At 44.8% G+C, this 26,362-nt stretch overlaps 1 protein-coding gene across 4 annotated transcripts in view; it reads left to right on the plus strand.

Moving 5' to 3' along the window:
* The window catches only part of sema3fb (sema domain, immunoglobulin domain (Ig), short basic domain, secreted, (semaphorin) 3Fb), a 55,359-nt gene that overhangs the window by 15,824 nt on the left and 13,173 nt on the right, over positions 1–26,362 (plus strand). For 2 of the 4 annotated variants that reach the window (XM_037491150.2, XM_062563945.1), the window contains exons 3-8: positions 19,968–20,128; positions 20,401–20,463; positions 20,837–20,956; positions 22,228–22,317; positions 23,992–24,085; positions 26,144–26,263. In XM_037491150.2, coding sequence (XP_037347047.2) covers positions 19,968–20,128; positions 20,401–20,463; positions 20,837–20,956; positions 22,228–22,317; positions 23,992–24,085; positions 26,144–26,263 — 648 coding nt within the window. The remainder of the gene's footprint in view (positions 1–19,967; positions 20,129–20,400; positions 20,464–20,836; positions 20,957–22,227; positions 22,318–23,991; positions 24,086–26,143; positions 26,264–26,362) is intronic. The other 2 variants (XM_037491152.2, XM_062563946.1) reach the window with 1 other exon arrangement.

The following is a 26,362-nucleotide window of genomic DNA, read 5'->3' on the forward strand; positions in this document are numbered from 1 at the left end:
AAATGGAACTTGACTGAATTAAGAGCTTCTGCACAAACACAGGTTTTTCTAAGGATATGCATTCAGGGCGACACCAATCGTCCTCCCAGAGATTTTGTAGTGAGGTGAATGTGCCAGAAAATTACGTAACCACGACAGAAGGCACAAAGTTCCAAGAGTTCTACAAAGTGAACTCAGCAGGTTGAAAGCCCACTCACTGTATAGACTACCGTTAGGTTACGTCCGTTTATCTGTACCTGTAGCTAGATTTTGTTGACAGTAGAAGGCGAGGCATCCCTCTTGACACACATTACATCCACACAGACTACAAGACACACATGATAAAAATACCAGAGGCTGCAAATCAGTAAGTAAAGTCAACAAATAAGTAATTCAAGTAAATAAACAAACGTTGCAATAGCAATTATGTACTGTTTCAAATGGAGTGGAATATAGGACTCAAATCTTTTGCACAAAATGTAAGTAAACAACACAGATGTTATCAGGCCCATGACTCTTAGGTACTCTTCTTGAAAGAATGGCCTTTTCCATATCCCAAAGTTCTGATTTTCTTTGTGCTTCTAATTCAGTACAAGAATTTCATTACAAATACCAAAGGCATATGAATACAATTGAGGATATTTGCAAACTCACTATCTGAATTAATTGCAGGGTCATCAATTGTAGTATTGTGATCTTTTTGCACCATTTAGATTCTTTTCCTCCTGTCTGCCATTCCCTTTTGCTCCCACTTGCTTCGTTCTGCTGTTATGCCTGCCGCAGAAGTTATAAATGAGGATTTGTGAGCCTTTCATGGGTTTGTGTAGGGGAGTCCCTTTGTACGCTTCAAATGTTTAGGGTCAAAGCAAGGCTATCACACACCCAGAAGAATTATGGACGTGTGAAGTGCGAGTTTGTTGTTGCAATGATAAAAGGAAGACCCAGAGGGACGGTATATCATACCACTCCAAAAAGCAGAAGAGGGAGTGTGTACCTGTCAAATAAGGAGGGAGAGTGTTCAGAAACTTACATAAAAGGAGTGTTTTTTTTACCTGGCTGCAGTGCAACACTACTGGAAAGCTGCAGCGCTGACCTCTAAGTGCACTCAAGTCTCCCGGAGAGATTGCAGCTTGTGACACACCATGATGCCACTCCATTAGCTGAGATAAGGCAGGCATGGATTGAGAAGTTCAGATCAATGAGTCATTATGGGAAGTGCTCAGCCCCGGACGAATGAGCTGCCAGAGCGGGGCGCCTACAGTCAAGGCTTAGCGGCAGACCAGCCCAACAATCCCTCAGCCGCTTCCCACCAACCTGCTGTGAGGCCGTCCTGGAAGTCAAACCCAGGAGGATTTTCTCCGGATTAGCGGTTGATTCTATGTCAAATATGCTATCTAGGAATGATCTGAGGGGCCATCAACCTTTTCACTTGACACATTTCACTTTCACAAGGTGTATATTAGGTCAGGTTTTCCCATCTAGCTTTCAGTGGAATGTGGGTGTTCTTTCATGTGAAGCCAGTGTTTTCCCCACCACATTAACTCCTCCTGAAATGACTTCCCCCTTCTGAAAAAGTGTCCAGCTTTTTTGCCCAGCAGCAGCGGGGCAGAGAGCACCAGACTGACGACTTCCCCCCGGTCAGCCGAACCGTTCACCCGACTACTACCTACTACCACTAAAGTTGAACCAGAAATTGATAGTTCCAATAAATCTTTTTAGTTTGCTTTTGTTTATTCCTTCAAAAACTATATCTTTCTATGTCTGATTGGCTCACTGTGTTGGTTTGTTTTAGCGGCATTTTCCAGATCATGGTAAACTATAAATAAAAATACAGTCAAATTGTTGCAAAAATGCATGTTATCCGTACAGTTTCTATATCTGCTTCAACCTCAGGCCACATTTGTGTTAGTGACAAGAATGTCACAGATGCGACAGGTCACTGCTGAACTCTCATGGGAGCCACTCTCACTAGCGATGTCGCCAAGAGAGTGGACAATGGTGACTTGTTTACAGTGATCGTGCTAAGCCGACATCATCCTTGGTCTGTTGTGCTGCTCCTGACCCCTCACTCGTCTTGACCTCATGCGCGAGCTTCCTAGATACAAACTTCCCCGGGGTTCAGTGCTGCCTAACAATCAGGCCTCTGTGGTGCTCTGACTACTGTTATTGATCAAACCTGAAAGGGGAGCCCTTAAGTGAATGTGAAAATAGTCCTGGTAATCAATGATTGACAGTTGGTATTTCGCCCATCAAGGTCACTTTGCCAATTTCAGCGGGTAGAAGAGCTGCTGGGCAATCAAGTGACGGGGAGAGCAGGAGGGTTTGTTTTCTTCTTGCTTTCTTCTCAGATTTTGCTGTACAGGAGAGAGGTTGAATGGAGAGAACGACTTTCAAACACAGCAGTACTTCAGCTCTAAGAAGAGCAGGACTGTTGAAAGAAGAAACAGCTATCGATCGATCTTTGTACCAATAGTAAATATGAACCATGGGGGACATAGTGTCTTTTCAGTCCGCCATCACAGCCAAAGCTAATGGAACTGGGACACAGACACAGTCCTTTTTTCTCTGCATTTCACAATGAGTAAATCTCATTTTGGAGTATGTTTTTCTTAGCTATTCTATTCCTGTAATATAGTCACATTGTTGAAAAGGAGATGTAATGCCCTGTAGTCGGAGCATAGCAAAGACAACTTGTGGAGTGGCATTTCATTGGGAAACGTACCGCACATTACGGTTTAACCCCAAAAACTCCAAATGCATTTTGACAAGCATATTTCCTGATGTGTTTCAATAAAACCTGTTGACTAAATGAAGTCCTGCTGGGTTTACACGTCTGCATTGCTCTTGGTCCAGACAGGCAGCAAAGTTTTGTTCGCAGCGGTTCCACCTCATAGGAATAATTCTGCTTAGCTTGGAATGTGAGAAAACAGGAGAAGGGGAGCCTTGATTTAGAAAGCATATTGCTCGACTTGGTAAATAAGTGAAGTGTTTATGGTGAGGTTTCAAAGAGGCCATACCAAGGGGGTTTGACGGAAGAATATGAGGATGCTTTGGCCGCTCGTCTCTCTTTTCCTCTCTGGGGTCTGAGCTTTTGGTCAACTTTGCCAAAGCAAACACCTCAGTGTTCCATCTCAGAGGAACCAATATGAGCAGTTCACACACTTCTGTCTTTCCGTAACGTCCATCTGGATTCCCCTCATTTCATCCTAAGGTTGACTTTCTGGTTTTGCAATTGCAGAGGAACCGGACACTCTCAGTTTGTCTCCAGAAAGCATCGTTGCATGTCGTGATTACATTGTGTTTAAATTCCTCCAGCTGCCGCATGTCTAAACTGTTACGGGTCACACTCGTTGTGTGCAAGATGCTTGCCTTGGTTATGTGTGACTGCTATTCACATTATCTGTGCATATCTGAGAGACAGAGGGATGAGGTCCACACGTTGATGCACACACACGTGTATCTCGCTCACCCACTCTGTCAGCCTCTCATTCCATCCATCCTCTGCAGTTATCGGGCTGATTGTATCACCGTGTTTGCTGCAGAGAGATTACCAGTGACAAACTGGGAAAGCTAAATCGGCTTGGTAAACTCTCTGAACCTGTAACCCCCCCCCCCCGCTATCTCCTTAACACCACCTTACATGGGCATAGAGCGTGGTTGGCCAAAGCGACAGTCTTTAAACAGCTTCGGCTCCGAGGACTATCAGGGTGAAGTTGCAATTTATTAGAATGCTGTTGTACTCATATCAGATTGCAACAATTGCCATGTGGCCTAAACCCCAAATGTTCCAGAAAAGTTTTTAATGTTTAATGTCTTTTACTTCTGTTATGAACTATATTGTATCCACTAAAAATACCCAGAAATAATCAATTGGTAAGTTTGGATCAACCCTTCCGAGCATATTGATTCTTCGCGTCTTATGGGAACCTATTATCTCGTTCCGGCTGCAAAAGAGGATAATGCTGCAGAGCTTTAGAAGGCCCTTTAAAACGACCTCAGGTTTAGCAGCAGCACGCTTATAGCCCAGAAAACACAATGGAATCAGTGACTTTTTCTCTTTCCTGCCTTTTGTGACCTTTATCGGCAGCAGAACTGTGCTGGTTCTGAAGGGGTTGGCGCAGGATTATGTTTGAACCGCCACACTGGCGTGGAGACGGTCTCTCCTGTTGTGTTAGTGATAAAAAGACCATTTCGGACCCGGCGGTGCAGCGGCGCCAGAAAATACAAGGCTAATCGCCTTAATTTCAGATGAGCGCCCATTGAATAGAGAGCGTAATTGATGAGGCAAAATGCGATGACACTGCTAACATACGCGTGGAAAAATGGGATTTGTCTTCTAATCCCACTTCCTCTCCCCGAGGCCTGGGAATCAGGAGCGCATCGGAACTGGACTGATCGCCTGCTTCTGTTCAAAGAAGAGGGATGAACGAGTGGGATGCCCCATTAGCCCTCCGCTTCCGTCATCCACATCTTGTCATGACTGACATCCAGAGAAACTTTTCAAATCAAATATATCAAATCAAAAACGTCAAATCAAATGGTGAAGGGCCAACACACAACATGTATTCCTGGCTACTGGGCAGGAGGAACAGGAAGATAAAGCGTTGAGGTGGCACCACATGCATTTACTCTGGAATGAAGGAGCAGCGGGAGCCTGGTGGGAGGAAGAGACCTGGAGCAGAGCCACAATGGCTGCTGTCACAATCTGTCCTGCCTTCCTGTCATTCTAAGGAAAAGGGACTAGAACAACTGGCCTCCCACACTGTGACCCCTCACGGCTCCCACAAATAAGGCATTCATAGCCACAGGGCACCGTAGTAGGCCGCCGTTGTCACATACATTAGGTCGCTATATGAGTATCCTGTGTCTGTTCAAAAGACTCCCAATGGCCTGTCGGGATGCACCGGAGAGACAAATAAATGTATTGTTGCATGGAGAACTTTTTTTTATCTGCTGTTTTAAAGGAGAGTAGGTTCCGCCTGATTTGGATGGAAACTACTTGGACTTTGGAGAAAGCAGACTTCCTTTACTGAAATTTCGGTATTCATCTCTGAATAGGCAATGTTTCAGTCTGCCCCCCTTGTAGTCCAGTTCTTTGTTTGGTACAGGAAAGCATGGTTTTAGCTTTCTCATATTGTGTAACACCGCACCATTTTCAATAGACTTCCCGATTTACAAAAAGAGGGAGACTGAGAAAGATCCATCTTCATTTTAGCTGACTGCTTGTCCTCTGGAACCAGACATTTGAACCAGAGACACAAGAGTGTGTCCCTGGCCCTGAGTTTGTCCACTATGTGGGGATTATAGTCTGACAGGAAGTTGAGACATGCCAGGTAAAGATAAGGAGGGGTTAAAGGTAACAGAGCTCTCTCAGTCAAAGTGTTATGTTCGTCTTTGTGGCTCCGCTCTCAAAGTTCTTCTGCTAAACGTGCAGCACTGTTACGTTTGTTCCTCTGATGCAAACACTTGAGTGCATGCTTGCCTGGTGTACGTCCACTGGCCTCTGCACTAAATCAGCATTAAAATGGATTTAGCAAGCTAAATGTTCTCAGGAAACAAGGAGGTATGCATGTACTGTGAATGTGGCTGGACAGATGCCATATACCAGTAAATCATTGGTGTAGTAATTCACACGTGGATCTCCTCCGAGCTGGAAAGTGTTAGAGTGATAGCAGAGAGGTTGAAAATCTCTGTTCTTTCTTTCCTTTACCCCCGTTGAACACAGGCTCATTGCGATTCTGGACAGGCCATCCAGTAATGCCACTTTACTCTGTTATAGCGTGGTACTTCGTCACAAATAATGGTACACTCTTCTTAGTTTCACCCCACTGGGTTATAAACTTTAATATCTTAACTTAGCGTGTATGGTACATCGTGCTCGGTCTGGTTACACAGGCGGTGTCTCAACAACAATAGTCCGTGTGACCCACGGAACTAAACAATGGTTCCTAACTATAGTTCCTATTGTTACATCCTTTCTCTTTTGAAAGTTAGACCTGTTAGCTCAAAATTTGACTGTGGCTAATAACAAAATTATGATACTAACACTGCTTATTGCTAAATCAAAAACAATTCAATATGCTCATCAATCAAAATCTTCTCTCAGCAACTGATGAACATAGCCTATAATAAGACTGAAAACACAGCATCACCAATTTCGCAGTGAGATAACATTCAAACATTCGCTAGGAACTTGAAACGTGCAAATGATCACATCAACATCCAATAAACCATAACTTTTGCGCTTGTTCACTTTTCAGTGCCAGGTGCATGTAAACATCAGCCTTTATCTGCATGATACCACACAGTCCTTATATCGCCGTGGCTGCACCACTGTGCGACCGGCTCTGGTCGTGACAGGTGTGTCTCCGCCACCAGTGTCTCTGGGTGTTTGTTCTGCTGCGACGCTGTGAGGGACAGGAACAGACTCTGCAGGTTCATCTCTCACAGCCTGTGGCTGACTGGGGATGCTGATCTCCATATCGAGAGGGTCACTAAAGGTCACACCAGGTGCACGCCTGAGGTGTCTGCGATTTCTCCTAATGACACTTCCAGAGTGCAATTGAACCTCATAGGACCTCCCATCAACTGGCTTCAGCACCCTGCCTAATCTCCAGACAGCATGTGGTGGGAGTGGCTGTATCCTCACACAGTCACCCGTGGCAAGAGTGTCCAAGTCTCTAGCTGATCTGTCATAGTATGTACTCTGACATTGCTGCATGTTCTTCAGCTTCTGGCTGACCTGAACAACTTCTGGCCTGAGCAGGGTTGCTTTCGTTGGCAGCAGTGTTTTGGTACGGCGGCTGAGTAGTCGCTGTGCTGGGCTACTATCCAGGCCCTGCGACGGTGTGTTGCGGTGGTCAAGAATTGCAAGATAAGGATCCTGTCCAGCCGCTTTGGCCTTCATAAGAAGTCTTTTTGCCGTCTTGACAGCTGATTCGGCTTTGCCATTGCTCTGTGGGTAGCCAGGTGACGAAGTCACATGCTGAAATCCCCACTGTTTGGCAAATTTTTGGAAGTCCTGGGACGCGTATTGTGGGCCGTTGTCTGACATCACTGAATCCGGAATGCCTTGGCGGGCAAAATGAGCTTTCAGTTTCTTTATCACTGTGGTGGATTTGGTATCCGCCAGGTAGTCTATTTCCCAAAAGTTTGATAAATAATCCACAGTGATGAGATAGTCCTTGTTGTCAAACACAAACAGATCCGTGCCCACCTTCGCCCATGGCCTGCTTGGAACTTCATGTGACATTAGTGTTTCTTTTTGTTGTTTATTGTCCATCGATCTGCAGATATCACACTTGGCTATATACTTCTTAATCTGGTCGTTCATGCCTAGCCAGTAGACACACTCTCTAGCTCTACGTAGGCATCCTTCAACTCCCAGATGTGATGAGTGTAATCGACCAGTGATGTCCGATCTCAGCGTGTCAGGAATGACGGCACGCTCACCTCTGAAGACTATTCCATCTTGGTGGCTTAATTCTCCTTGTAATGAGAAGTAGGGCCTGATTTCACTCGGCACCTGTGCCTTGTCCTTGGGCCATCTCTGGCTCATTGTTTTAATGAGAAGCTGCAATGTGGTGTCTTTTTCTGTGGCAGACCTTATGTCATGAAGTCGGTCTGAGGAGATCGGTAAGTGTTGCACCATGTTGACAGTCTCTAGATCAGTTTCCACAGGCTCACTCTCAGGAAGATAGGCTCTGCTGAGAGTGTCGGCCAGTAACATGTCTCTTCCAGGCACATAAATGACATCCAAGTCATATTTTTGTATGCGCAGCATCATGCCCTGCAGCCTTTTGGGTGCACTCAGCAGGGGTTTGCGCACTATGGTTTCTAGTGGCTTGTGATCACTTTGCACAGTGACTTTGCGGCCATATGTGTATTGGTGGAATTTCTCCATGCTGAAAACCACTGCTAGAAACTCTTTTTCTATTTGGGCATAGCGCCCCTCCGTTTGTGTTAGTGCCCTGCTTGCGAAAGCGACTGGCTTCCCCATTTGCATCAGTGCTGCACCCAAACCCGTGTCTGAAGCGTCACACTGTACTGTCAGCTCCTCCTCAGGGTTGTAATATTTCAATACTGGAGCATTCGCTATTGTCTGTTTCAGTTTGAGGAATGCCTCCTCATGTTCTGATGTCCATGTCCACTCACTGTCTTTGTGTGTCAGGTCTCTCAATACTTTGCATTGGTCTGAGAGGTGAGGGCAGAACTTGGTGAGGTAATTAACCATACCTATGAGCCTCTGCACTGCTTTTACATCCATCGGTGCTGGCATCTGCCCGATGGCACGCACCTTTTCAGGATCCGCTTTGAGTCCATCTGCCGTCAAGCGGTGTCCAATGTACGTGGTCTCCTTCTGTCTCAGTTTGAATTTTTCTGCATTTAATTTTATGTTCTTTTCCCTGCATCTGTCGAGAAACTTTTTCAGTTTTTCATTGTGATCCCTTTCCGCTTCCTCTGGTGTCTCCCCTTGTCCTGTGATCAGGATGTCATCCGCAATAATGTACAGACCGGGTACATTATCCAATGCTTGTGTCAGCTTTCTCTGGAATATTTCAGGGGCCGGACTTATCCCCATCGGCATCCTCAGCCATCTGTACCGTCCAAATGGAGTGGCAAATGTTGTCAAATAGCTGGACTCCTCTTCCAGCTGTACATGCCAGAATCCACTCTTGACATCACACACTGTGAACACTTTAGCTTTTGACAAGTCTGGTAAGATGTCCTCGATGGTTGGAAGTGGGAAGTGACTGCGCTTTAGTGCTTTGTTCAAGGGTTTGGGATCAATACAGACCCTTGGCTTGCCATTCTGTTTCTGTACTACCACCATAGCACTGATCCAGTCTGTGCTGCATTCTACAGGAGTGATTATCCCTCTGTGTTGCAGGTCTCTGAGCTCTTCCTTCAGTGGTTTCATCAGGGCCACTGGAACCCGTCTCTTTGGCAGCTGCACCGGCTTCACTGTGCTGTCCACCTCCATCTTGTATTTTCCTCCAAGACATCCATCTCCAGTGAACACGTCAGCATAACTTGTTTTGATTTGTTCCATCGTCCACCCTGTTGTCGGTTTTCCTGCTGTGATTATACTGTCTATTGTCATGATATTCTCATGGTGTACTTTAATCAGTTTCATCGCCTCACTGGCTTTCCTACCCAGCAGAGGCACTGCACCGTCCGTATTCACCACTTGGAACTCCAAGCGATATTGTTTGTGATTTCTTGGATTTCTTATTTTCATGGTACATTTCCCCATTGGCCTCAGCTTGCTTTTGTTGTACATCACTAGTACGCTTTTAGTGTGTTCAAGCTCGGTGTCTGGATTCAGCAAGTTAATGGGGATGATGTTGCAACTAGCACCACAGTCTATTTGGAATTTGACCATGTCTTTGCCTACTAACATACCAGCATAGAGAAGCTGAGTGTTGTCTTTAACAGTGTTGTTCTCTTTCACATCCAATTCTCTCTCTGGGTCTACATCTTTGCCCGAATGGGTCTCCACTGCATCCACTATCTCAGTGTCTGTCACAGTGATACATGTTATATCTTCATATTCATCACTCACATCTTCTGTTACTATTGTACTCACATTTTTCTTCCTCCTTTGGTCTGGTTTGGCTTTACATTTGGCTGCAAAGTGGTTCTCTCTGCCACATTTTGCACACTTCTTTCCGAACGCCGGACATTTCTGTTTGTTTCTTTCATGTGTTCTTCCGCAGAATTTACACTCCACTGTGTTGTTCCCTTTCCACTGGTACTGTGCTCCTTGAACGGCATGCACCTCTTCAACCATCGGCCCGGTGATGGTTTTGACGTTCTCCTTGGAGAGCTCTGCTGCTCTGCACAGTTGTAAACATGTGTCAAGTGTCAAGTTTTTCTCCCGCAGCAGTCTTTCTCTCATGATTGTGTTGTTACCACCACACACAATCCTATCACGAATGAGCGAGTCTCTCAAAGTCCCAAAGTTGCATGTTTTGGCCAGCAGTCTCAGTTCAGTGACATAACTGTCTATATTTTCACTGGCGCCCTGATTTCTCGTGAAGAAACAATAGCGTTCGACAATCTCGTTCACGCTGGGGTTGCAATGATCATCAAACTTTGTGATGATGTCCTCTATCTTCCATGCATCCTTAGCTATGTCGCCCATCAGGGTATCCAAAAGTTCTCTGCCGCTCTCGCCGACAAGATAGCTGAACAGTTTTACCTTCTGTTTATCGTCAGCTTCAGCCATTGTCAGATCCACATACAGGACAAACTCATCCCTCCAAGTCTTCCATGTTTTAGAGAGGTTGCTGGAGTCCAAACACAACGTCTGTGGCGGCTTAAGTCCCTCCATGGTATCGCACGGCAGTCGCGCGCTAGCGGCTCAACCTAGCATCAGTTACCTCTCTTCTGACCGGAGAAAACTAGTACGCACTCAGACCGAGTCCTCTTCCGCTGCCACCATGTTATAGCGTGGTACTTCGTCACAAATAATGGTACACTCTTCTTAGTTTCACCCCACTGGGTTATAAACTTTAATATCTTAACTTAGCGTGTATGGTACATCGTGCTCGGTCTGGTTACACAGGCGGTGTCTCAACAACAATAGTCCGTGTGACCCACGGAACTAAACAATGGTTCCTAACTATAGTTCCTATTGTTACATACTCCAGGCAATCCCTGTTTCCTGATTCCACACAGGCTCTGGAGAGATAACCCTGACCCTGAGTTAATCCCAGATTAAACCAGAGCATAAAGCATTGCCACTGCGGTCCTGCAGCCTCTGAACTCCTCGCGTCTCCTAGCCTTGACTGCAGAAGCCCTGCTAGGCAGAAGGTTTTGGCATTTGTCTTCCATTTGAAATAAACTAAAATGCACAGTTTGCTTTAGATCAGGGGTGTCAAACTCATTTCAGGTCTGGGCATGGCAAAAAAAGAACACAGGGAACCTCTCGTCTGTCCAGTGTTCATTTTGCCAGCTATTTAAAAAAATATTGTGACCTCGCCACCACCAACTTTTTGGTCTCGTCTCGTTGACAAAAGTCATCATAGATTTAGTCATAGTTCTTAATTTTGAAAAGATCCGTTTCCTTTTAAAAAAGAAAATCTGTAATTCTCACAACAACCAAGTCATTCGGCGGGCCGCCCCGACTCCGGTGGCGTGCCGGATTTGACATATGTGCTTTAGATGGACTAGTCACCTTTCAGTAGAGTCTCCTGTGAATGGAAAATGGAATGGGTAGGAAGAAGTTGAAGGGCTATTGAAGGGATTGACAGGTGGGATGGGAACAGGGCAAGATGTGTCACCGCTGAGACTGTTTTATGAAAACACACGTCAGTTAAAACACACATTTTGGCAGATGTGTGTAATTAGATCCAAACTCTCGCGGGAGGATCCCCTTCCCTACGAGTTCTCCATATTTTCTCATCCTTCTCAACTGGATCTCCGCCTCAATACTTTTTTTCCTTACTGAGGGAGAAAGGTGTTTGTTTGTATGTTTCTTTGGATAGGGGTCCGACGGTGCACTTTATTGGCTGCGTAGGATTTAAGAAGAAGAACCCAGTAAAGCTTTCTGTAATAGATTTCTAGTCTCCTCTTGCTCAACCGATTTTGTGGAGAATGGAGACAAATGGGTCTCCCCCCCTCCCCAAGCCTCTCCGCCTGTCCATCAGTGCTCCGGGCTTGGCAAGCAGAGGGAGAGGGGCTTAGTTGATGGGAGCCAGAGGCTATGTGATAAGGCTATCCCTCCGCATGAGAGCTCATCAGAGCTGACACTGAATACAAATTGGTGCCATTAGTGAGCGGGGTGGGAGTTGGACATAGGAGGGGCGGGGCACTACAGTGGCTCCTAATTATAGAGTGGGTGAGTCCCCCAGGTCGGCAGGGGAGTAGTGGGGTGCGGTGGTAACGAGGTGGTGACAGTGGCGAGCAGTAAGATTTCACGCCCCACTGAGCGTCATGGCGCAACACGTGGATACAGTGAGGTCAGGAGGAGCGGTGGTTAATGATGTGTGATACGGCAAACGCTCTTAGTGCGTGTCCATTGTGAAGGATCACGTTCAACATGTTGAGACTAGACGGGGTCATAGCTTTTTCCCAGCGAGGGCGCTCACAGCAACAGAATACAAACAACTTGCCACGAATGGTCATTTTGATTCACTTCATTGTGATTTGACAGTCGGGGGGCAGTGAGTCCAATCCCCGTCCATCTTTTACCATGATTCTGTCTCCTTTTGGAATCCATTCTCATTCATGACTTTTCACTTATTGGGTTTTGGAGACAAAACTATTTCATCAGGAGAGACTTCTTTAACTTGATGATTGATTAAAACAGGCCAAAATATTTATAGTGCAAATTTGTTGGGGCTTAACTCCGTCTGGCTGTAAGATGCGTGAACACACCCCTTTCCGAAAGCAGAAAAACTATAAGTCTGAATCTAATGCCTGCAAGAATATAGGGGATGGAATTATTGCATTGTTGCATGTTTAAGACGAAGATCTCTTAACCAAAATGCCGATGACTAATAGATTTGTGATTAAAAGGAAATCGTATTCATCAAAGTGGATTTAGTATGAAGTTTGGTCCAACCAGAATTATAAGGATGATTACATGATTACAGTTTTGAGTTTTGTCTTATCTTTTCTAAATTCATAAAGTGTGAATTACAATGACAGCGAGCAGAGGTGCTTTGTATTCATTTGCCAAGTGTTTGTACAGACAAGCTGTTCTGTCTGTGTTTTTCTACTAACAGCAAGCTGCAGAGTCTGTCTCTCACCATGATGCAGACACACACAAACGCACACACACATACCTACACACACAGAGGATTCTCTGAAGCTTGAACACGTCACTGAGGGCACATTACAAAACATTACCATTCCTTTGTGTTGCAGGCTTCATGGCATTTCACCGTGGGTCAGATCATATCTCCAGATCCTCTGCCCTTGCACATCTTTTATCTGCTGAGTGACACGTCCTATCTGATGTGACACACTGGCCGAGCCTTCCGACTGCTTTTATTATCCCCATCCCACAGAGGGACTAAGCCGAGGCGAGCAGCTGCCGCGTTCACATGCTGTTATCCTTCCTTTTCATTTAGCAGCGCAGCTAACCTCCTACCCACTCTCCAGTAATCACAGAGACATTCTTTAACAACAGTGTCACACTGCCTTTAAAGCGTGCAGCATACAAGGAACCCAAATAACTTTAAATGTTTGACGACAAGTCGTGTGGAAAAGTTGCTGTTGCTTGCAGCAGAGTGAAGGGGAGTCGCTGTGGAGAGTCCCTGATGAGAAAATACTTCATGATGAGATAGCTGTGCAGATGCCACTTCAGAGGCCACAAAGCTGTTTCTATGCAGAAGATGGCCCTTCGATCTCCATCTTCATGTTTGTGAGCTCAGTGATTGCCCCTATATTAGGAATCTCCTTATCCTGCAGATACAGGGAAACACTTTTAGAAAGTAGATTATGATAAGTGAGAGAACCACAGCCGCTCTCAGACACAGGCATCAACTCTTACTGTGTAAATTAGGTAATAATGTCAGAATTTGAACAAATAAACTTAACTCAAAGAAAACTGAAAACACGTTGGCACAGTTTGTGGAGTGTACATAAAAAACGTGCTTGTACTAGGCTTTTCACGGTTATGTCATGGCGCTTTGTGAGTACCCATCGGTAAAATGCCACACCAAGTCGATATGTAAACATGCACCTTAAAACTACAACGAGGAACTAATATTAAGTGTTGATTTAGGTGGTCACCTTGAAAATGCTGTAGTGTTTCCGACCACCAGAGGCCCTTAAAGAAAGCTCTCATTTTACAGCAGTTTGCAGTGCGCCAACAAAACTGCGCTCCACCTCCTGCTGGAGCGCTGACTGCAGGTGGAAAGCGTCTGATACACGGAATCAGACCCAGAGCCACAGATGACAATAACTATAGCGAAATAGACAACCTTCTTGTTGATGGTTTTGTTTACTTACATAGAAGCATCGGTATTGAATTGAGACTGATTTGTAAACAGTTACAAGTTATATTTATATATACTATAAACTAGTAATATACCCAGCTTTTTCAGACCAAAGCACTGCCGAAAGAATTTAATCTTGATGCAAACATGACAACTGTTCTTAATCATAGAAATCTACCAAAGCGACACTAAAGGCATTGTCAGGTTAGGATGGAGACAAATGCACCTTTACAAATTTGTGCACGGGAAGCAGACACTACCTAAATATTTCACTGACTAAATAAAACTCATGGACATTCATGAGGGAGCCAGAGCCTTCCAGGGGAAAATTCTCACCATGTCCAGCAAGACACAGTCCCCTGTACGGTTTCAATTTATTACAGCTTCTTGTTAAAAAGTGACCCAACTGCCGAAAAAACAAGCATCAAGTGGCAGCATAGCTCCAACATTGCAGTTGAAATGAAGCGTGCCTCCTGAAGGGTAATGACACCGTTTTAGCTGGAGTTTTTTCTCCTCTGCCTTGACGACATTCAAAATATTTGGCCAGGATTCCTGACGAGTGCTGCCTTTGATGTGTTAGAGCAGCCAACTCACCCGCCCCCCCCCCCCTTAAACACCCTAATTATCACTGCTGTCACTCCGCTGCCGTGCGTGTGAAAGAATACACCTCTTTTTGACGGCTTGGAAACTGCCTTGGGACGCTGCTCAGGTGGAGCAGCTTGTTTGTGATGCGCCAGGGGCTAGCCGGGTATTTCTGTCGCTTTGTTACACAATCACAGAGGCAGGGATCTAAACCTGTTCGGAGAGACTTTTCCAGTTCAACTTTGTTTGCAGAGAATGGATCCTGGTTCATACGTTTCGGCTTTAGTGCTTCATTTGTGATCTCACTGTGATCTCGGGCCAGAAGGACCGGTGCGCGGCTGCAGTTTGTAATTATCGTCCACGCGTTCCACCAGGGGGGAAAACCACGGACCCGTGAACTGCGTTTGTGATTGCTCCACACTTGGCTCCACATTGCTCATCGCTCCCTTCTTGTCCAGTGTCAAAGCAACAGACCACACAACCTTTGTCTCTTTCCAATCACCCTCCCCCATCCCCTCCTCCTTGGGGAGCTCTCAGAGGGAGAAGTACAGGCTTCAAGCAGCAACATGCTCTGCACTGTCATTGGCAACGACCTGCACTTTTAATTTACCCAATTTGAAAGCAGAGAAATATGCGGCGCGGTGGAACACCCATATCAGTGTCATGCAGCGAGCGCTGTCAGGTGCCAGAATGTGTATTCACTGCGTCTCTCTCTCCCTCTCTTTTGTGTTTCGTTTAAACACGCAGAAAGATTTTTTCCATGATCCAATCACTTACCCCATGATTCTTGCAAACCTGCCAGGAAAGTGGGGTGGTCTGTGTACTGTTAGGCTGGATGCAGTAATAAAAAAGGAAGTTTTGATGTTACCGGCTAAGTAGGATGCATTAACAGCTAAATATATCCAGTCTCTTTCCTCCTTCGTGTGACAGCGTGGTGGGAAACCATGTCTAAAGACAGCATTCACCAGTGTGATTTTCTTTATTTCTTGAGATGTGATGTTGAGAGTGAACAGCGTGCCAGGTAACTTTTCCTGTCCAAACGTATTTCCAAAGTTAACCCAGCCCGTTGGCTATTAATTGAAGATGGAGCTATGTGCTATAACATGTAGAGCTGCAGCCCCAGAGATCAGCGTCAGCAGCCAAGTATTCTCTCCAAGGGAGGAGGAGGGCTGGCTCATTCTGACAGTGAGGCATGCCTCTCCTCTTTGTCTCCATGCCTCATTTAATTAGTCAAGTTGAAAAAGATACTGGTCTTATTAATAATGGGCAAAGGAAGGGACTGCGATCAGATGGCAGGACTCATGCCGTGGTTCCCAGTAGTACCACTATACCAGAGGTCAGGGAGTAACCCGCCTACTAGCAAACATCTGCAAACATGCATTCAGGAAGACAGTGTGGCCACTACCCAAACTATTCTATAGTCTAATGAATGCAATGAAAATGATATATTGGCAAATAAATAAACTAAACCATCTGTGTACTTTTTGCTCTTTGGCTTCTTTTTTTTACATCTGGCTTCTTCGCCGCTGAAAGGACGTCCTGTTTCAATAAACCGCCATTTGTTTTTTATGCACATGAAGACATTAGCTGTTGACATGGTGCAGCTTGTGATTATGCGTTTGAGAGATTTTAGCGTTGGTTGGTGTAAGGATACGCTTTGTTTGAAGTGGTTTAAGTTCATAGAGAGTTTCCTGAGTGTGTCCTGGAAGCATCTGTAAATGCATGTTTATGTATGCCACGGATGAAGGAAATTTTTTTGAATCATTCATTGGTGAATTTCATCAAATATAAGGCTTATCAAAATTTGTCTATTTTCTTCTGGAAGAAAAAAACTTAAAATCCTCAAGTAACTTTTCTGCATTCAAGCCCAGAACTTAGTAGGTGTGTTTAAGGAACTTTGCACAAAGGATGATCTACACAACGTAGCCTTGTAGACAACGGGCCTCGTTGTCTCACAACGTAAATAAAGCTCTTTACACGAGTTGGCTCGGATGACATTAAAGTAGACTTTGTTCAGGACTTATCTCCCTGTTATGTTGAGATGTGGCAGCCAGCAGCACCTTGGCATGCTTGGAGACAGGAGAGGACTGTCTGCGTCCAGCCGACTGAGAAGAGCGTCTGGACACAGTTCTCTCATGTGTAATTGCTTAACATTTCCGTGCACTACCACACATGCACTTCTCCAGTACATGAAAGCTTGAGAACGAGAAGAAAAAAGCCCTGTCATGTACAGACTTCTTATTTCTTTGCAGGCGCACGGCGCCCTAGCATAGAGAAGGAAGTGAATATGTACAGGGAGAGACGTTGAGTGCTAGGATCAGGTTCCCGGACCGGCTTACGTTCACCTCTAATAGTGGCATTGCCATTCCTCAGGGGGAAGCGGTGAGTTCCAGAAACAAAGCCCTCGCTGTGCGCGTGCAGACCCCCCAGAGTGAACCCAAACCGTACACGCAGTAATGGGCTACTTGGAAAGTTTATCTGGCTTTAATAGACACACTTGCTCCCGGCTTCTAAATCTGCAGGATAAGTCTGTGTGTATGGAAAAGGCTGTCATGCCCTAATGTGGCGGACAAAGAGCAACGCAGTTCAGCCACTCTGAGCCTTTCCTGTTGCAATTGTAATCTACAGTATGTCGTTGCATGTTACGGGACACAGGAGCGGATTGAGCGTGCGTATCTGGGGTTGGTTGAGCAGATCAGGGATCTTTTTGGTAATTTCATTTAATTTAATTAACGTTTTTGTTCATCTGAAACTTGGCTAATGTGGCTCTGCTTCCTTCTGGGAATAGCCACAGGCTCTCAACGCAACCCTACAAATTCCACTTTTTCCTCGGCATTGCTCTGGATCTGGTGTGCTGCTGCGTCTTTCCAAGCTGGTTGTGAGTGGCACTGGGCTCGGCCTTGTTTTCACAGCCGGACAGACCCCCAGGGCAGTGTAGCAGCCGGGCTCAGACCGCTGCCATTAAACCTCCTCTATCAACATTTCATTGGAGCACAATGCCATGTGCCTCTGCCTGAGGCGACGGTTGACTTTGGGCCTGAGCTGAGAAAGGCGGTTTGACAAGGGAATGATGTCTATTGGCTAGACTTTGCACATTTCAGATGCCAGACTCTTTCCCTCGTTCTTTCTTAATAATATCTTCCGTGTCTTCCTTGTCTCATATATTTTGTTTGATTTAAAGTTGATTTAAGTTCCCTTGGGCTGTTGTGAATGCTGAACCGTGGTGTGGACCAAACACACACTTCCAAGGTGTGGTTAGTTTCTTGTGTGACAGCAAACAAACAACAGAATATGATCGCATTCATGCTCATTTTCATGTATTTAACTGCTTTTGTCGAGGTTATTTATGCACATGATTACAGGTATTTGAGCCAAAGTGCATACACGTCTCACATTTAAATTGTGTGGTTCACCAGAGATTGATCTCAACTCATCAGTCCTGCAGATGAGGCACGACAAACAATCTCCAAAACTGTCAGGTCAACGAGTTACCTTTTAGTTTCCATGACTTCACATTCACTCCTCTCGGTTATTTTGCAAAAAAAGTATGTGAACAGAAACAACATTTTCTTAAACTCACAGTGAGAGGTTTAATTTCTACTGGTACAAGAAGGCCCAATGGTATTGAGACCGCCATGAAGCCATGAAGGCTGAACCAAGGTTTTCTGAAGGGTTTGATACCTCCAAAACATTGTCATTAATTAGGCATATCTGAAGGATACGGTGTGTGGAAAGATATTTCATTCCAGTGTAGAGATTTTGCTGGATTAGGGATTATATTGTGTAGATTACATATTATGTTGGAGGATTAGAGGTTCGATGTTTTTTTAAATGTTTGGCTCTATATTTGGGGTGTTGTCAGATGATGGATGGTCCCATCCTGCTACTCTCTGACAACAAACAAACACACACACTGAGGAGTTACTGACAAGCTGCTTCAGGAAGAGCTTCGACTGGCCCTCGGAATGTGTGTGTGTGTGTGTGTGTACATGCAAATGCAAATTTAACCAGTGTGTTTCATCGGCACACACATATAAACAGCTAGTGTGTATAGGGACTCATCATTCAACCTAAGTCTCCAACAAAAATAATCACCAGGTCGGGCCACATGTATCTCCTCTGCCATGGGCTCTGACATCTGTCAATCACTGGCGGTTCCGTAAACATTCCTTTGGTGGGCACAGTTATCAAGTCAAACTCTCCAAATATAACAAGTCTAATGCTATTAATCTTTGCTTATTGAAGTAACCCAGTGCTAAATTTAGTTCTGGCATGAAAGAGGGGTAGTATCAGATCCAGTAGAGAGTGTGTTTGAAAAGGTCTTGAGATGATGTTTATTTTAAGGCCCAATGGTGGACATGTTGATTGCCTTGCATGCCTTGGTGTCCAGACCTCTTCCGCAGCACCACCTAACAACCTCACAGGAATGTTTCTCAGGAACTTCATTCAACATACGGAGCATGACTGCACATACAGAGCTTGCACACAAATGTGTGATTATCAATCAACTGACAAGCATTTTTTAATCTCAAGATGATTCTTTATTCAAGTATTGGGAGTGGCTTTCTAAGGTCAGACGCCCCACGTTTATTACATTTTACATGGCCTTCATTTATTATACACCGGCCCAGCCCAGTTCTGACATATCATTTGTAAATAGTAAAACAAAGCTAACTGTACCTGACAGTTTATCATCTGATTTCCCTTCACCACATTTTTGGCTGCTAAATCCTCAGTGTGGGTCCCTGTTTCAGATTTTCTAGGTCTGTTGGTAATAAAATAAAGCAGTGAAACGGGACTTTCCTGCTGTATGAGTGAGCTTCTGTGTTTGTCCAAGAATATGTGATGGCCACCCTCCAATGCATCTACCCTATAGATTGCGTAGGAGTGTGTGTTTGTCTACTGTGTGGCATGGGGCCTTTGCCGTCTTAGCAGTGGCCTCCCTGCCCTGTTTGTACGTGGTTGCTGAACCAAGAAGAATATACCAAACAAACACTCCAACACTGAGCTATAGGGAGATTGAGTTACCCTGGACACGAGAGGACTTGTCGACTGCATTGTGTTACCAAAGGCGCCAACTTTCAAAGTGCAGGGTCCAAAAAGGGATGAAGCAGTTTGAACCTAAACTCAATGAATATCTAGGTCTTAGTCTACCTTGTCTGTCTTTTCTTACTTCTCACTTTGTTAACAGTCAGCCAATCGATGACTTTCTAGATCCTCTGATCCACTCGTGCGGTATTAAGCCATCAACACCGTGTGACAGATACTCAGTGGCACTTGAGTCTCTAATGTGCGGTGTTAAGTTACAGCAGTGTTGTTGGAAAACCATGAGCTAACTCCACGCAGGGTATGCAGAAGCAGCACGAGGAATGTGCCAGTTGTGCATGCATGTGTATGTGTTAAGTGTGCATGTGAACCACAGTCATTAATGGGTATATTTGTGTGTCTTCACAGAGCTGCGATCCACTGGTACTGCTCATCACTTCGCCTACCTCCTCAACACGTCCGACTACCGGATCCTGCGTATGGACGAGGACCATGACCGCATGTACGTTGGCAGCAAGGACCACATCCTGTCCCTGGACCTCCATGACATCAACAAGGAACCGCATATTGTAAGACCATGTCCATGCCCCGCCTCCCCTTACCTCTGTTATGCTGTGATGAAACAAGCGCCTTGACCTCAACACTGCAACAGCTACCAAAAGGGCAACACGTTATATTGTAGGACTCCAGCATCAGTCATGTTGGTTTGCTCACATCGAGTTTTTGTTGTATGCACTCCTGGTCTTGGGTCATTTTAATATTGCATTTTGTGGGTATCCCGTTTTATCCCAAATAACTCTGCAAAACAGTTTCAATTGTAACTGTCAAATGTCCTTCACAGATTCACTGGCCAGTGTCTGAACGACGAAGGATGGAGTGCCTTGTGAGTGGGAAGGACGCCAATGTAAGTACGCCTATTAACAGTGCTCATAAGACCAGCAGGGCTGTTCAGCTCAGGTGATTTACGTCGACTTGATGGGTTAAAAAAGAGAAAGTATGTAGCTGTAAAGGGATCTGTAAAAATCAACTGCGAGGTCTAAAATTGGCCCAGTAAATGTCTTGGTTCCCCTTTGTCTCGCCAAGGAGACAGAAATAAGCTGAATCTCTGAATCCTGAATCTCCCTCTCTACCAGCATATGGTGGTTAGCATAACATCACTGTCAGATAGGTTGATTGAATTACTGGTTTTCAGCTACTCATACTAGGTGAACCAGTAGAATATGGTAGAATATGGCTTTTTAATGTTTTTAGGTTGATTCTTGTCTTTGTGCCTCCAGGAGGAGTGTGCAAACTTTATCCGTCTGGTGGAGCCATGGAACCGGACTCAGCTCTACATCTGTGGGACTGGGGCCTACAATCCTGTCTGTACCTTTGTCAACCGCGGCCGCAAACCTCAGGTTAGGATTAAAGACAACCAACTCAAAAGGTTCTATCAAAGAAGATCAACCCAGCAAAGTAAAACCCCTCTCCCCATCTGCATCGTCAATGGAATTTTTTGTTTTTTGTTCCTCCCACCCAAGTTCCTGCTCCCCATCCACCGTATGCTAGGTTCCCTTTACGATTTTCCTCTATCATTAAGCCTGCTTGAGGTACCATGTCTCCGCGTCTGGCAAAGCAGCCAGCACAGCCTCACTACAGCTGTCATCCCTAGTGAGCTGTTAACCCTACCTTGTTTAGTCTCATGCTTTTAATGGGATCTCTTGAATTTTCTAACCCAAGCCAGCCAGGCATCGCCACCTCGTGTTACTCCCCTTTAACACCTCACTGTTCCTTAAATATCACACTTGTTCCCTAATGATGACCAGGGGAGTTTTTAAAAGGGGATAAATAAAAAGTAAATTTCCCATTGGAATCTCTCTAGAGATATACAATACGGGCAAATAAGTTTCAATGGCAAGCGTGACTTGCATGAGTCCCCTGTTGCATGTGGCTCCTACGTGACCCGTCACTAACGAAGGGTTTCCATCCATTCCCTCACCTATCCGTCCAGCCCCTCATGCATCCAGGCCACCCGCCAGCCTCTACCATGTGCGACTTTGGGTAATTGGAAGCGGGAGCTCCCATTATGTGGTGCCAGTGGAATGTTCCAGTTCTAGTCCATTGACGAGAGGGCTGTTTCTTTCTCCATCACATTGTGCGGACAGGTCCGTCTCCCCCATGACCGCACTTCTCTGCTGGGCTGGGGAGTCGACGATGATTGCAAAATTATAATATGATACACTCCACACCAACGTGTTGCGAATACAAATTCTGATACACATAGGGAAATATTTTTGTTTTTTGTATTCAAATTCCATACTGATTGGTGTCATTACTTCAATGAAGAAGGGGCATTGTAGCTTTGGTTCACGGTCAAAGCCAAACGTTTTGCTTTGGCAGCAGCAGTTTTGAGGCGAATGTATGTACCATACTGTGAAAACCTTTATTGACTCAACCGCAGGATAGGGAACCATCTGGCCAAATAAAGCTGCACATGTTCCCTGCACAATCACACTCACATCCATGTGTTTTCTTCATGGACTTCCATACTATTTCATTTCAGTAGTATTGGTTCGGGGAATTTCTCACTCCGCATTGAAGTCAGGACGGATTTAAGAGTTGAGGTTAGAGGGGCCTTTGTCTTCCGTGGCGTAACATCCAGACTGTGCTACTGTCTCCTGTTTTTTAGACGTCCATGTATCTGCAGATGGCCCAGGCCAGAGGAAGAGCTAGCCGCGCAGCTGAACCCAGCGCGGTGCACGAGACACTGGGACTCAAGGTGCGATGTGGGCCTGGTCTGCGCCGCAGCCCTGCACACTGCTTGGGCTCGTGGTCACCAGCAGCATGCTCCCTGTCTTCGTGTCCGTGGACATTTTCTCACCATTGCTGTCCTTAACTTCGCTACCGCTCGTTAACAACATTTGGCATGCATCTTTTTTAGCCCATCCGCAATCTAAAAGTCAATGAGGGATGGCGTTTTATGTCATTTCATTTTGTCTCATACACTTTTGTCTTTTCATAACCGTCACAATCTGAGCAACCTTTCGTATTTGTCATTGTCCATTTGTTCTTTACATTGGTGTTAAATGCCATGTTTTGCATGAGAGCGTGATTTTCAAGTGGAAATGGCTTATCCAGCTGCTGTTGACTTTTGCTCGGCTCAAATTCAATTAAAAATGCTTTCACTGCTGTTCAATGCATGTCATATTAATTTTAATTCACCATATATCTAGGAGCGCACACGCACAACAGATAAGCGAGTCATTCATGCCGCTTATCTGAGACTATGCAGGTTGTCCCACCCATCAGACTTTACCGCAGCAAGCCCTCCACCTCCTGTAGGAATGTGGTGCAGTTTCTCCCACAAAGGCGGCAGGACTAGTCAGCATCTGATTTGACCCACTCCCACACCGGGCTTTGTTAGCCCAGTGCAAACACCAGCCATCTGTAGCCAACTAGCTGTGCAGCAAAGGAAATAAAAGAGCCACACACTCAAACACGTCTCTGCTGTTTAAGCTCTCCGAGCACTTTGAAACATAAAGGCATTAAGTGAAGTGTGGCCATTTTAAAAGTTATTGTTTTTAGATCAATTTTGATTTTAAAATATGTTACAAATTTTGTTGGAAGGTCGTATTTTACAGCACGGTTGTGTGAGCCTTGTGATTCCCTCTTGTGAGCATAAATGTTTGCAACCTTTTTTGCACATCAACATCGGTCACGGCTGGGAGTGTGCTGCCACCACCTCCTAGTTGTACAAGTGGGTTAACGTTTACGAGATCTTTTAATCAACAATGAGAATTACACAAGGCTGCTCATGATCAAATGAAGTGAGCGTTGCACAGTGCCATATGCTCTCCCCTGCTTTAGTGCTGACGGACATCGACAGAGATGTCTCCATCTCTATTCACATTGGGGGTTAAAATGAGGATTGGTCTGTGAGACGTGGCAACAGGACAAGTCATCGCATGCAACTGATTCCTCCCACCACCTTGCTTTTAATATGCAAATTCCCCACCAACTTCTCTAGTGCCAACATCTGTTGCGTGCATGCAGGGTTGCCACTAGCAGTGATCATCAATCATCCAGCCACCATCTCAGGATTGTTGTCTATGTGCTGGATTACAGGTGCTGTAGGCCTGCATAGCCATAGGTACCACGAAGATGGGAGACATTTGGCATGCAACTTATTATGCCAACATAAGCAGCCCACAACACATTGTTTTCCACAGTAGAGTGGCGTGAAGATGCATTCAAACATTCCTCGCTTTCCTGACCAATGTATTTTTCTGATGTAGCGCTATTCTAATACTTCATCCCCCATTAGGCCGTATTGGTCCCACGGGAGTCAGAAGGGGGACATTCCCTGCCCCATTTTCCCTGCACAGGGGAATCACAGTGACAAGATGAAGAGTACTGGATTTATTGGCATCTTTATATGATTTTTCCATTTCAGGAAGAAATCTTTCGTTTGGAGCCAGGGAAAGTGGAATCTGGGAAAGGAAAGTGCTCCTATGACCCGAATCTGAATAGCGTGTCAGCTTTGATCAGTGAGTATCTTCTGGGTTTGGTCACATGAGGGCACAGGTATATAGAGAGGCCCAGCAGTCTTCATAGCCATGGCAGTGTTGTCCCATGTGGATTGTTCTTTTTTTGTCTCATGTTTCTTTATATCGGCTTCTCCCTGCTCACAGGTTATTTTTTTGCCAAATTTTGTTAATAGCAGATATGTATTCTCTGCCATTGAAGAAGTCAAGAAGTTCAGGCTGAGTGCCATTCAGCGCTTATTCCCCACAGTGAGCTGCTAAAACAAATCAGTATATCCATTATATTCTCAGGAATGTTTTCTTGTTAGGGTGGAGATGGGCAAATGAATATGTGCATTTAATATGTGAAAGTCTCTTTGGACTTGCTGGCTTCCAATCAAAATACTTCCAATCAAAAAATGTTGGGAAAGCATTTCAGTGCTTTTGTCACCATTTGAAGAGTAAAATGACTTTTATTGTTAATTCCCCATGTGCATACAGTTTTATTTCCAACAGGGCCTCAAGTATTTGCACATGTTTTAATAGTCAAACTGTCATGTACTTACATACTTAGCATTATAGCATAGCATAGCCTTATATTGCATGCAGACATGCGATCTTCTCTCTATGGGGACAGGCCGCGGGTGAATGCAATCCTCCGCAATGCTACCTTAACACTGTTAAATTACCTGAATAACCTTAAATCAGCTGAAAACATACACAACAGATTTAGGACTGTGTGCCATGAACCCCTCATCAAGAGTCATTCCCCTAAAAATATCAAAGTATACACGGAACATGTTTGGTAACTGACGCTTGAAACGTTTTTTTTAGTGTGCACAGATATTGAACATCCAGGTTGATGTAAACAGGTGTACAGCATTTCATGGCTCAATACAGCCATATTTTTTAATTTATTTTTAAATTACATTTTTTTTAACTTTTTTATAAAAAAATGTTACCTAATATTTTTTTACTTGTTGAATTTCTTCCCAATCAGAACACTTTATTTCCTCTACCTGTATTATAACAAGTATTAGGTACCCTGTACCACCACAGCCCATTGGCTAGCATTGGCCACTGACTGCTCAGCTCTCCACCACATTAGACCGCCCGTCATCCACGGACGTTTTAACGATCCATCATCAATCTTCATGTAGTGCCCATGAGGACCATGACATTGAATGTAATGGTGGTAGGACAGTGTTTTTTGTTTCCTCCGCTTCACCTCCTGCTGTCTGCTCACTCCATCTCTGGAGGCTCTGACAGTCACACCTGCTGTGCGGTGGGGCCCTTACAGCAGCTGGGGGGCCAACACCTTAACTTCCTGTGGCTTAACAAGGCCTTTGTATTCATTTGTCGGTTTGCACACATGCATGTGCTCATATTTTATGTCTTCATGGAGTGCGTGCGAAGGCTGTTTCAGGGAATTTGAGCACTGGTTTTGGTAACGCTTTATTTTCTATATATCCCATAAATTCTTAGTGTTTTCAATGGACGTTTTCTGGTAGGAAAACATAATTTATTTCCAAAGGCAGGGGGAATTTTGCTGGCTATTTGGGCAAGACTTTCTTTTTTGCAGACAACCTGCCTCTGTACTTTTAGTGTTCACATTAGCTTACACTAGCTAGCTACAGATGCTGATAGTCCATATTTCAGCTGGCAAAACCCAAGTTACTCAACACCTTTGTGAAATTAAAGAGAAATATTTTCCAAATGAATCTTCATAATTTCATTATGTGCGAATATAAAGCCTGACATAGTGCTAACTAAGGAAGGCAGGATTAGCAAACATTAACGATTTCAGTGGCCCACTAATTAGTAACTAATGACTTTGTCCTTTCCAGAAACCTGACAAACTAATACAATACACTTTTTGAGTTTGTTTTGGACACTTTTTTTCTAGGATCCAACTTTTATATATTGACTGACGGTTTTTCCTTACCATTTCATGTCTGAAACTCTGTTACTCTCAACTTTTGTATTTTGGAAAAAAAAGTCAGCCTTGGCGTTTTGTGCCCAGGGTGATGCTGGAATGTCGACTTCATGAATGTCTGCTGAACTGTTTTCTCTCTTTCTCAGATGGAGAACTATATGCTGGAGTCTATGTTGACTTTATGGGGACAGATTCTGCCATTTTCCGTACTCTGGGGACAAAGACCGCCATGCGAACAGATCAGTACAACTCCAGATGGTTAAATGGTAAATTACCTATTTAGCCCATATAAGATACTCAGAGCCACTATCCAGCTTGTGAAGCCTTCCTGCAATGTCCAAACAAGGTTCCATATGAAGAGCTGA

The sequence above is a fragment of the Pungitius pungitius genome, chromosome 8, assembly GCF_949316345.1.
Source record: "Pungitius pungitius chromosome 8, fPunPun2.1, whole genome shotgun sequence".
NCBI lineage: Eukaryota > Metazoa > Chordata > Actinopteri > Perciformes > Gasterosteidae > Pungitius > Pungitius pungitius.